The 11,956-nt window shown below is 45.7% G+C and overlaps 2 protein-coding genes across 6 annotated transcripts; one reads left to right on the forward strand and one right to left on the reverse strand.

Moving 5' to 3' along the window:
• Positions 1-35: 35 nt before the first annotated feature.
• On the forward strand, positions 36-3,674 carry TAX1BP3 (Tax1 binding protein 3). Its single transcript, XM_071764923.1, has 4 exons — positions 36-191; positions 1,384-1,503; positions 1,781-1,858; positions 2,104-3,674. The coding sequence occupies exons 1-4, from the start codon at positions 141-143 to the stop codon at positions 2,239-2,241; spliced, it is 387 nt and encodes a 128-aa protein (XP_071621024.1). The 5' UTR covers positions 36-140; the 3' UTR covers positions 2,242-3,674.
• A 577-nt stretch (positions 3,675-4,251) lies between these two features.
• Positions 4,252-11,938, reverse strand: CTNS (cystinosin, lysosomal cystine transporter). Of its 5 annotated transcripts, none has more exons than XM_071764899.1 (12): positions 11,790-11,938; positions 11,255-11,331; positions 10,281-10,316; positions 10,111-10,189; positions 8,998-9,082; positions 8,811-8,914; positions 7,794-7,925; positions 6,954-7,053; positions 6,739-6,858; positions 5,630-5,800; positions 5,325-5,442; positions 4,252-4,946 (listed from the first exon to the last, which is right to left on the reverse strand). In XM_071764899.1, exons 2-12 carry the CDS (start codon positions 11,316-11,318, stop codon positions 4,816-4,818), a joined length of 1,140 nt encoding a protein of 379 aa, XP_071621000.1. In that variant the 5' UTR covers positions 11,319-11,331; positions 11,790-11,938; the 3' UTR covers positions 4,252-4,815. The 5 variants fall into 5 exon arrangements, with proteins under 5 accessions (XP_071621000.1, XP_071621003.1, XP_071621002.1 ...); XM_071764902.1 differs by having other exon boundaries at positions 11,255-11,328; positions 11,790-11,917; XM_071764901.1 differs by lacking the exon at positions 11,790-11,938 and adding an exon at positions 11,557-11,611.
• Positions 11,939-11,956: the final 18 nt, after the last annotated feature.

Here is an 11,956-nt window from a genome sequence, read left to right on the forward strand (position 1 = left end):
CCGGGGAAAAGGCGGTTTCCGGCGCCGCTGGGCGGGGCGGTGTCTGATTGGCTGGCGGCGGCTGTGACGTCAGCGGGGCCCGGGGCCGGACCGGGAGCTTTTGTTCGGGCGGCGGCAGCAGCGGGGCCGGGGCGGGGGCCATGTCCGTGTCCATGTCCTACGTGCCGGGGCAGCCCGTCACCGCCGTGGTGGTGAGACGGGACGGGACGGGGGCACCGCGCCGGGGGCTGCTCAGCGGGACCGGGGCGAAGGCGCGGGTGGGGCGGCGCCTTACCGGCTGTCAGAGGGCGGAGGTGCCGCGGGCGCGTCCCGCTCCGGGAGCCCTTTGGGCGCGGCCCGCAGCGCCGCGGGTCCCGGTTGCCGCCGTTCGCCGGTTCTCTGCCCTGCAGGGTGTCTGAGATAGCTCGGGACCGAGTTCTCTGAGCCGGGAGGAAACTCCCCCGTTCTGAGGGGACGGACCCCGCGGCCCCTCCGCCTTTCCCGGTGGCGATAAAAAAGGAATAACCCGTTAGCCCCGGCAGGAGAAGCACCCGCTGAGCGTTCGGTCTGTTCGCTGCTGTAATGCACAGCCCCGGGCTCCGGTGTTCGGAGCCGCTGTAGCGGTGCTGTGTTGGGCGGGTTCCTCACCGGGTGGGGCGGAGCGGGGCGGGAAGGACCCGCGGGGAGCAGGGACCTCTCCCCGTGGAGCAGGGTCAAGAACTTCTTGCGTGGTTGTTGTTTCAGTTAAGGCCGTGGCTTTTTGGCTTGGCTGAAAAGCTGCCCAGGCTGGCGTTTGCAGGTAGATAATGGGTAAAAAACAAATGAGAAACCTGAGCTCAGGAGGCAGCAGGAATCCTGGCTCTGGGTTACAGCAGTGCGGTGATAGCTTATCCCAAAGACCCGACCTAATAATAGCTTGGGGTGCCCACGGAACACGGGGCAGATGGATAAAGATGAGGCTGGTGACAGTGGCTGCCAGTGACCTCGGTGTGACTCCTGTTTCCAGAGACCTCCTCTGTTTTTCAGCATTTTTACCCTCATATCTCCAGGCACTGGTAAAGCTCTGAGTAGCCAAGGAGTTTGGCTGCATCCTGGCAGGAGCTCGGAGGTGGCTCCCTGAGCTGCTGCCTCTTGGCAGAGCTGAGAACTGGGGAGAGCCAAGAGCTGTCAGCACCAGGGCTGTGTGTGCCCTGGGGACAGCAGAGCCCACACAAAGTTGGTTTTGTTTTTTTTTTTTTTTTGTGCTGCCAGGGGGTTTTAGGGCTGTCAGGGGACCAAGCTGTGGGATATCTGCTCTGGTGGGCTTCTGACAAACTACCAACTGGGGCTTAAATGTCTGTGTCTGAAACACACTTGAGATTTCCCCCAGTGGTGGTGATACTCAGCTACTTTGTCTCTTTTCAGCAAAGAATTGAAATACACAAACTTCGCCAGGGTGACAATTTGATCCTGGGATTCAGCATTGGAGGTGGAATTGATCAGGATCCAACTCAGAATCCTTTCTCTGAAGACAAGACTGATAAGGTCAGCTGCTCCTCTTTTTCTGTAGCAATTCCCTCTGCAAAAGGCTGAGCCACTCCCTTGCCTCTGCCTTTTGCCCTCCCACACAGCTGACTGCAATCACTCTGCTGCCAGGTTGCAGACTGAGGATGTTTTAAATCAAATCTCCACCTCTTCTGTTCTCCAACATTGCAGTTTTTTAAACTAGAATCTCTACATACAAACTATTTTTGGCCCCAGAGTATTTAATGTTCCCTTTTTTAGTAAATGAATACTTGATTGATCTACTTCTTGTTTGCAGGGTATCTATGTAACAAGGGTGACAGAAGGAGGCCCAGCAGAAGTTGCAGGACTCCAGATTGGAGATAAGATCATGCAGGTAAACACTAAGTTAAAAAAAAAAACAAACTAAAATACAACTAGGTGAATACTACTGAGAAGTTTCTGCTGGGGGAAACTTCTGGGGGAAACAATTACTGTTTTCTGGGTACATTCCAGGACAGTTTGAGAGGGCTTATATATAAACCAAGCTGTGGTATGGGTGTATCTACAACAGAGTTCTGGTAGAACAGTTTTAGTACCCCTGTAGTCCCTGCACCTGTCTGTTTTATGGTTCTTCCCCAGGTGAATGGCTGGGATATGACAATGGTGACCCACGACCAGGCTAGGAAGAGGCTGACAAAAAGGAATGAAGAAGTGGTACGGCTGCTGGTGACCAGGCAATCCCTGCAGAAGGCTGTGCAACAATCCATGATGTCCTAATAATCAAGCACCAGGTTGGGGAAGGGTTGGGGAGGGAGATAAATAGACTGATATCAAGGAAGAAAGCAAGTGTTAGACCTGAGCTGGTTGTCTGGAAGGGAGTGCATGTTCCTAACTGTGGTAAACACTATTTTTATTTTCTTTCTCTGGTGTAACTGGCAGTAGTAAAACTCTAGTCCCCCCCTAGCAAAAGTGCTTCTCTAAAAGTCTGCCCTGCAGGCACATGGTGAGACTTCAGTGTAGTTGTGGCTTTCAGGAGGACAGGACAGATCCTGCCTGGTTTAAGGAAGCAACTGGACAAGCCTGAACTTGGAAACGGTTCTTCCATAGCACAAAAACTTCTATTTTAGGAGGAAATGGGGTTTCTGCTGTGGAAGATAAGAGGATTTTCTGTGCTTAAGCTTTTAGAAGTGAGCTGTCCTGTCCTCCTCTAAGCTATCAAATTAAGGAATTAAGAGTTGCACAGAGCTGTGGGGAGGAGCACTGTACTCATCTCACGTTGTGTGCTAGCTAGGAGTGTGCTGAAGGGTTTGGGGCATTATGGTTCACTGCAAAGGTTCCCTGCACAAAGCAGCCTCTTCAGACATGAAACTGGCAAAAACCAACTAGGGCAGAAGTATTGGATTAATGCCTGCAAAGTACATTAAAATTCATAGACACTACAGTTCAGTTTCACTGTCAGAGTAAAACCTTAATTCTCCTTGTTCCCAAATAACATTGAATGAATCAGGCTTAAAAGGAAAAAAAGCACTTGCTGAACTTACCAAAAGAGCTGCTCGTGGCTGGAGAGTCTTTGGTTCTTCATTCCACTTCTATCAGATTTGAAATGGGCAGGGTGGATTTTAGTCAGTCTTCTATAAGACTTTAAGTCACTGATGCCAGTAATTTCCAAAAGTGCCTCTTGACCAAATTTAAACTTCTGGTAAGGTTCTAAGTTGCTTCAATCAACGTGCCACAGGATTTTAAGATTTTTGCTGCAACTCTTTAAGTTAATTATCTAGCATCCTAGTGGTTTGTTAACCAGCTAGCTTTACAATTATCAAAAGACTGGATTCCTTAATTCCCTTAAGTTGATTTATACAGATTTATACTTTCCTTAAGCAGTCTTCAGGTAAGCTGTTGTAAATAGAACATGAGGAGGTGGCAGACTAACTTATTCAGTACATTACTGCCCTGCCATGTTCATATGTTGTGATTGCTGCATCTCAGACTGCTCTGTACACACCAGCAGATGCCTATTGACCATTTTTATATCCTTGGAATGACTCCAATAACTGCTTTTGAATTTTGTAACTTAAGATTTCAGTGGTAAATTTTAAGGGTTTCGAGTTTGAAGTTATTTTTGTTACTATAAAGAGACACTGCTATTTGTACTGCTATTCCACTTGATTTTTTTTTTTTTACACACAATAAAACAAAGTTGGATTTCCTGAGCTGTTTCTCCTTACATTTGGCTGCCACAGCACTTGAATGCCTCCAACTGACACCTCTTTTCTGGCTGGAAGCAGATTGCAGAGCAGAGGAAGACAAAGCACTCTGAGGTTAGTAAGGTCTGATTTCCCTGGTGGGTTATCTGCAGTGTTAAGTCAGCTGTCAAACCTCTCCTGGTTTCTAGCAGAGGGGAAAAAGAGGTTCTAATTTTTCTTGGGTTGGCACCCCATAAGCCACATTGGCTTTTAAAAAGTCAAGTATTGTTCCTGGATTTCCTTCTGGTTCTTTTAAAGGGTATGATGCTTACCTTCAAGCAATGCAAGACCTTGAGGATACCATGTATAGTTGAAAAGTTGCCCAGGAACAACAACAACAAAAAGCTTAAAATCACAGGGCTGTTAATTAACCTGATTCACTTAAAAATAATCTCTTTGAAAAATCTTTGCCATCTGGCATTTAGGATTCAAGGCATGTCAGTAGTATTGAGAAAAATTAAGTTAGTGCACTACAAGTATCCAGGTAAATCTGAGCACTTGTCTTTACACCTTTGAAAGAGCTTTCAGGGAAATAAGAATTCAGTTTCTGCTTCTCAGTATTTTTTTAATAAAGAGTTTAGATTCTAACATTTGTGTATTTGCTACCAATTTCATTATTTTATGTACCATGACAGCTGTTAACAGCCAACCCAAGTGGTTTTCTACTGTGATTTATCTGTGAGCAGTACTTAAGATTCACAGACAGTAGTCAGTCATTACATTAAGTGGTTCTTTAAACATGATCTCAGATTTCTGGAAATCCAGAATTCTGCTCTCTGTGCTTCACTTCCCATCAGAAAGACACCCCTCTGGTCTCTTTCCTGTTGTTAATGGAAAAAGAACCATGTCTTGCTTGGATGCCTCATGTTAAGCTGTTTCTGCAGCTTCAACAGGCATGAGTTTCCATTTGCAAGTGGTGACTGGATAGCTTGCTGTCCTTTAAGGCATCTGGTAAGGCAACAACTTGTATTCCATACAAGAGAGGGTCAGAGTATAAACAGACCAGGATCAGAATCAGTATTTCTGGTAACTGGCAGTAGGTATCTTGAAAACCTTCATCCAGAGTAGGGTCAAGTTCAATTTAAAGTTCTTGTCTTCCCAAGTGCTGTTATTCACAAGGTTCATACCCCTGTCTCCTGTAAAGGCAGTAGTGCTGGACCATGAAAACAATATCAAAGATGATGGAGAAGACACCCAGGCCAAATTTGGTTGGATCTCCAAAGATTAACTTCCACTGATCTGTCAAAAAAAAAAAAAAAGAGTTAAGAGTAACTTCTCAAGTGTAGTCTTGTCTCAAGACTTCAAGGTTATGCCATCCACATTAGAAGTTCATGTTTGTTACCCAGAGAGTGCTTAGACACACCTGCAATCTGACTGTAGTGAACCTCTTACAAAACTAATTAAAAACTGCTCCTCTGGTTTCAGAATAGCCATTTCATCTTCTATCTTGAAGGAATAGTTACAGATTTTTTTTGTTATTCCTGGTCTAAGAACAGCTTCCCATTCAACAACACAACCTTCATTCTCTCAAGCTAACCTACAGATCTATATCTGCTTTGGGGGATTCCCCCACCCCATTAAGACAGAAAGGCCCCACCACCTCAGTTCCAGCCTTACCATTGTTGTATGACTGCAAAAACATCTGGAGAAGGCTGAAGCTTCCACCAGTGAAGTCCAGTAATACATTCCCAATACTCCAACCCTCAGTGCTCTTCCGACAGAAATTCATGTATGCCTGAGAGTGTCAGAAGTTGATCAGCACATCAGGTACAAGCACTTGAGATTAATGTTCAATATCTCTAGAACTCTGCTGGTTTTGTCACAATCATTGCTGGTTTAATCTAGGTCAGACTTCCAAGGGCATGCACTGCAGGTTTAGGGTGACAGGAATATGGGATAAAAGCAGAAAAATTCAGATTTACCTGTGGAAAATATTTTATCAGTGTGACTGCTAACTTAATGTATGAGAAGCAGAACAAGAACTGCAGCCATGTCATTTCCTCAGCTGCAGCAAGAAACAGGGTTGTGAAGGTGAAGATCCATGCAAGTGCTAGGAGTCCAACAACAACTTTGGATACTTTCTGCTCTGCTCTCTGAAAGAGAAATGCAGATACACTCAGAATGACCAAGGTCATACAACCCCAGACAGGCTGCAGGATACAGAACATGCTCAGGACTCTGCAGGGTTACACTTGTACCAGGTAGGCTCACACCACAAGGGAATTTTCAGCTGTAGGTCTGCAAGAGCTGATGGGTGATACTCAACATCAATCATTTGGAACACTCTTGTCCATGAGTAATATTGTGGCAGTATTCTTGAGTATTTATGATGCTGTTATCAGTGCTGCATCTGTAACAGACTCCTGAGTTCAGTCTGAATATGAAGAGTTCCTATATAGGCAAAAAACTCCTAATGCCATGATGGTAAAAGATTCATGGTTGCTTTCTAATTCTCCCCTAGAAAAGGCTTCTGCAGCAGTGGCAGTGACAAACATGCTCATACAATTTCAGGTTTAGCATCACCAAAGGAAAAACCCCAAGATATAAACAGTTACCCTCTAGAAAAAATTGGCTGTTCAGCTCAGAGGATTTTACAATGGGAATCAAACCACCTGACTGTAATAAACTTTGAGGACCTGTCCTAGGTCCAAGTAAGGGAACAAGTTGGAAGGAAGTGAGGAAATAGCAAAGTACAGAGCAGCACTGGTTCTGTGTAGAGCTGTAATCTATGTGCTGGCTGGAGATCTGTTTGGGAACTTTATGAATTTGTCTGTTTGCCTTTGTTATTCTGAGTCCCAAATGGGTTTACCTAGAAGCTTAGAACATCCACAAGGCTGACGTAGCTAAGTGTACTTGAGTTTTTACTAGATCAGGAAAAACAAAGGCAGATGGATTGTGAAACTTCACTTCTAGAAAGGCTGGAGATGCTGGAGTGAAGAGGACTTGGAAGCCCGAAGGACGGTGAGTGGAGAGATGTCCTGCAGAGGGAGCTCTGCCAGAGCAGACCGGTCAGCCCGGCACTGAGCCTTACCTCGTAGATGCAGCACTGAATTATGGTGAGGAGAGTCAGAGCTACTGCGTGGAGACTGAAGAAAACATCATTGATTGCCACAGGGTTCAGCCCACTGGGATAACTGACAAAGAATTCCTCCTAAATATACGAGAAACCAAAACCAGCCAAATGCCTTAACTCCCTTTTTGTTACTCCCCTGTTCCCAGCAAGTATTAAGAGCTCACCATGCTCACCTTAATCAAGGGAATCCAGAAGAGTCCAACATTAAACACACTGTATGCTATAAAGCCAGTTAGGTTTAATGCTATAAAGTCAAAGCTTAGTCCAACAACACTAGAAAAGGGGAGGAAAAAGTATGATAAATATGCAGCAGAGCATTATAGGCAGCTCCAGAGATAACTTGCCCCTAGAATATACAGATTTGTAGGCAATTTGTGATGTAAGCCAAAGCTGCAGGGATAACATGATGCTGTGAGTCCATCAGGAAGCAGATGAAATATCCCTCATTTGCCACCCACTGGTACTCACAGCAGCTCTCACTGCCTGGGTTGTGTCTCTGCTTCACCTCACTGTCCCAACTTCACCCCTCAACCGGTCTGATAAAACCATTCCAGCCAGAATCCAGAGAAGTAGTAGGGCATCTCTGCCAAAATAATAATGTTTCTCTTTACAGTCACTAAGCTTAAAGGGAGCTGGCCTAATGACAACACCAAAAGGAGCTGTCTGATCAGCAGCTTACAAGGTAAGTAATCTTTGGAGGGGGTCACAATTGGCTCTGGCAGATGATTTACAACATGACACCAAAGGGAATGGGGGAGTCTCCTCTACAACAAATGAGTACTGGATGCCAAACCATAGGATTTATGTCTATAAGATGCATTTAGTTTCCTCTGATCTGCATGCATAAAAACTCACTGGGACTGCATTTATTCCACCCTATCTTTGCCTTGCTTCTCCCCTCCTGCCTCTTGCCATGCATAATTCATAATAACCAAGATGGGTGTAACTGCAGCAAGGAACATGATTTGCAGAAGCTCTTAAGTGACTTGCAAACACATCTTAAGTCTCTTTACCTTTTTCGTCGCCAGTTCTCAAAGAGCTGAGGGTAAAAGGAGACAGACCAGGCAAGGAAATAGATCCAGCCAATCACCTCATCAGCATATCTCACTATGATGCTATGAATCACTTGAAACTGAATCCTAGGCCTGATGGGTAATGCAAAGAGAATTAGTTAATCTGTTTGTCCATGCTTTTTTTTTCCAGCAGTTTTTGCCTTGTTCTGCTTTGAGAGCAAAAAGAGTCCAGATATTGAGACAAGATTTCAGCTGAGTTGCTCCCTTTCTTTAGTTTCCTTGTTATGTGTAGGACAGATCCTATTCTCAACCTTTCCTTCTTGTCTCAACCTTTCCATTCCTTTATCTTAGAAATCTTCAAAAAGGATATCCTGTGCCTATGGCTTCTACTCTTTTAGCACCAACTCTGTTATGCAAGAGCAGTTTCACTTTTCATGCTCTGCCAGCAGAGCCTCATGATCACCCCTGTCCTGATGAGCATTCCACGTGCTTACCTCTGCATTTGCTTTGAGATTTAAAAGCTGAAGTGAAACGAGGAAGTAAAACAGGAGTAACAAGCAAATACAACCCAGCTTTCTCCATCTTACAGTTTTCCTGGTAGGGAGGACTGGGATCTGTGTCCAGAGGGCTCCCCAAACTAGAAAGCCAAACACCCACCTCCTGTGGTAGTGATGTGGGTGCACAGCTGCACCCAGTAAGAATAATATTCCAGTGGGCATTTACAGCTTCCTGAATCAGAAAAGCTAACATGGAGTTTTGGTATTTTTGGGAGGGGTTGTTAAAACCAAAGTAAGGAGTCATGAGAACTTGTAATGAAATCTAAGATACCAAAGCTACCACTCTGCTTTCATACCCTGTATTTATCTGAATACCTTGGGGATTGCTGGAGGGTCACCACATCTTCTCAACTACACACCACCCATGTCCCATTAGTTGTTTAACTATAGGGAGGGAATAGTTACCCCAAAATTTAGGCAGCTGTAAGGAAAGTAAGTAGAAATAAAGCCAGTTTCTCACCCAGTTACGTTGGAATTAATGGCATAAAGATAAACTGTAACTTGTCCAACATCATCTGCTTTCACTTGGAAGTCTGCTCTAGTGTGACCTGCAGGCACTCGTACCTGCAAGGCAAAGTGGAGAGAAGAGTTGGACCATCCAACCAGGAACTTTTTGCATAGGATCACAACTCTGTTCTGTCACTTACTTCATTAGGCAGTTCAACAACAGTGCTGGTTTTTGATGAGTGTGTAATATTAAGAGTTATCACCAGGGTCTCATTTAATGGAGCCCTGTCAAGGCAGAAATAACAAGTTAGACAAAGGTTGCTTCAGGGCTGTAGAGTCTCTGCCAAATCCTCACAGCTGTGGCAAAGATAAGGAACAGACACAACCAGTGCTCAGAGATGCACCAGCACCAAGGAATGGAGCATTGAACTATTTCTATCTGAACTAGAGTTGGGCATTAGGCAGTTACTTGGCCACATTTTACCTCCTTCTTCTCCACACAAGTGGCAAAGTCATTGCCAAGAGAATCCTAGTGTTGTGCTTGTCAACCCTTTGCTGGTAAAGAAGGGCAGAAGTGATGGTTATGTACTAGAGGTGATGAAAGGCAGAAATTTTAGTTGTGCAGCAAGACAAAAACAAAAAAAACAGCTTGATTAATTACCCTTCAAGTGATTAATAACCCTTCAACCCTTCCCTTCAAGGGAAACCCCTGCACAGCTTTCCCAGAGAATCCCACTGAGCATTTGTCCAGGAGGTTTAGTTGCACAGCAGTACTTAAAATACCCTAAGATTCAAATGCCTGTACTTGTCCATGAACAATATTCCAGTGTGACATCTTCCTTTGCAAAACCAGAGGTTTGAGATTGCTGCAGACATGTTTTTGCTATTATTTTCTTTATAATAACTCTTGTATTTTCATCTGACTGTTTTCCTCAAAGGGGAGGTGTGTGTTTAACAATCCTTTCCTGGGAAGGGACTGATATAGGAAAATATGGATAAACAATGCCCTGTGTTAAACAGTCAGACTCAGGTACACCCCCCCTCCCCACTCTGGAATAGCTACATGTCCTTGCTAGAAATGGGGAGTTCTGTTTTCTTTGTAAAGTTGTATGTTTTGGGGTTTTTTTGTGTTCCTTCTAGGAAATGCAAGCTTCTCTAAGTATCAATTTTTATAAATGGAGGAACTGTAAGTTCACTTGTGGAGGACTGACATTCTGGAGGACATTCTGCAGGAATATCTTATGTAGCAGAGTCCTACCCACTTGCTTGTCCCCCATTCTAAGGAGAAAGTGAAGATTAAATCATGATTTTACCTCAGAGAGATTGTGACATTTGTTGAACTTCCACTTTCTAGTGAAACCACTTCAGGGACAGACAAGACAATGACTCCATCTGTGGGGGGAAAACTCAATCAACAAAAACACCCCCACACAAATCTCAATTACTATGAATGAAGAACAGATCCTTCAGAAGAAATACCTACTTTCTTTTGTGATATAGATATCCTGTCCATTGGTACCTGCAGTGTCAAGATAACTAAAATTAATAATGATAAAAAGCAAGGAAATTACAGCCTACTTCGAGGTGACTAAACAACTTAAAAGAAGTATATAACTGTCATTTGAACATTTGAACATGTCACAAGGAAGATATTTAAATATTTGAAGTGCAACAGAAGCTCATGGCAAGAGCAGGCTACAGGATACTTCATACCCACATTGTTTTTTTGAATGATCCTAGTAACTTAGGAGTCGTAAGTGCCCAAAATTTAGTTTAAAATTGCTTCTTCTACACAAATTCAAACCAGGTACCCAGATGTTCAAGAGAAGATACATTTACCAGCTCAACACTTCATGAATCACAAGCACCTTTACTGTAGTGCTCTGAAACATTGTTAAGGGATATACTTTACATCAATCTAGCTGTGTTGTGTTATATCATGTTTTAACAGAGGCTGAAATACCAAGTGCCAATACAACTGATATCAAAACCATAAGCTGATCAGGTGTCAACAATTTTGTGGCTTGGAATCCAAGTCTATTTTATTCACTGTATGTTTAAAGGAGAAGAACAGAGATCCATACAAAAATAATGCCAGCAATGAAGAGATAAACAGGATGCCCTAGACAATTTTTTCTTATATTACCTCATCTTCTTAAGTTATTCAAGTGCAGGAGAGCTCCCCAAGTTCATCACTGGCTGCACCACTGACAGCATTTAATCTGCTTCTGCAACTGTTGAGTTTTAAGCTCAGTGTGAGTGTTCCACCACATCAGTGCCTCAGCACAGCCCTGTGTCCCAGCACACCAAGTTGAAAGTAACACATGAAAGAAGAACTAAGGGGAACCATGTCATAGCTCTCCCTGCAGAGGTGTGATGGGGAGCAGCCCTCTGCCACCTGAGCCACCTCTGCCCAGGAGGCCCCGGGGGCCCGATCCGGGATGGCCAAACACTCACCACCAGGTCCCAGGAGCACAAGGAAGAGGTGCAGCAGAGTGGGGAGTAGGGATTGCATCCTCATGGTGGAAGAACTGCTGAAAAAGTGGGGAAAAGGCTTCGCTCAGGACCGATACGTTGTGAGGTAGCACCGCTCCTTCTTCCCCTCGCTTGGCAGCCCCCTGAGAACACCTCCCTCCCCACCACCACGGCCCCCAGCCCAGCCCGGCTGCGAGATCCCCAGCAGCTCCGTGAGGACAGCGATTTTTCATCCCCTCAGCCTGCCCAGACTTCCCCGGGACCATCTTTCCCTCATAACTTACCGCCACGCAGAGCTACCGCCCCCTGAGCGATCCCTCCCCGCGCTCACCCACACGGGACTACAAACCTCAGCATCCACCGCGCCGCCCCCTCTCCCCCCGCTGCTGGCGGCACGGCGCGGTGCACGCCGGGAGTTGTAGTCCCCGCCGCCCTCCCCTCAGGAGGAGCAGTGACGCGGGGCCGTCCCGCGCTTTGGGATGCGCTGTGGCGGTGATGTCGCGGAGAAGGCGCCTACCTCCTTCCAGCGCCACAGCCCCGTCCCGCAGCAGCCGCCGCGCTTCCCTTCTCAGCTTCTCACGTGAGGCGGCCGCCTTCCAACTCCCCGCCCAGCGCCTTTCTCCCCCCCTTGCGCCGGCGCGGCCGCCCTCGGCGGCCATTTTGGGTGCGGCAGAGCGGGCGGGG

This window comes from Heliangelus exortis, chromosome 21 (assembly GCF_036169615.1).
Source record: "Heliangelus exortis chromosome 21, bHelExo1.hap1, whole genome shotgun sequence".
Classification (NCBI taxonomy): Eukaryota; Metazoa; Chordata; class Aves; order Apodiformes; family Trochilidae; genus Heliangelus; species Heliangelus exortis.

What these genes read in the sequence shown, in the direction of transcription:
- CTNS (XM_071764899.1), bottom strand. Translation starts at nt 11,318, where the DNA reads ATGAGGATGCAATCCCTACTCCCCACTCTGCTGCACCTCTTCCTTGTG. An exon ending in AATGTCACAATCTCTCTGAG is followed by an intron (nt 9,083 to 10,110) that starts GTAAAATCATGA and finishes CTGCCTTGACAG; the next exon opens with GGCTCCATTAAATGAGACCC. An exon ending in TCTGGATTCCCTTGATTAAG is followed by an intron (nt 6,859 to 6,953) that starts GTGAGCATGGTG and finishes TCGTATATTTAG; the next exon opens with GAGGAATTCTTTGTCAGTTA.
- TAX1BP3 (XM_071764923.1), top strand. Translation starts at nt 141, where the DNA reads ATGTCCGTGTCCATGTCCTACGTGCCGGGGCAGCCCGTCACCGCCGTG. An exon ending in CTGAAGACAAGACTGATAAG is followed by an intron (nt 1,504 to 1,780) that starts GTCAGCTGCTCC and finishes TCTTGTTTGCAG; the next exon opens with GGTATCTATGTAACAAGGGT. An exon ending in TTGGAGATAAGATCATGCAG is followed by an intron (nt 1,859 to 2,103) that starts GTAAACACTAAG and finishes GTTCTTCCCCAG; the next exon opens with GTGAATGGCTGGGATATGAC.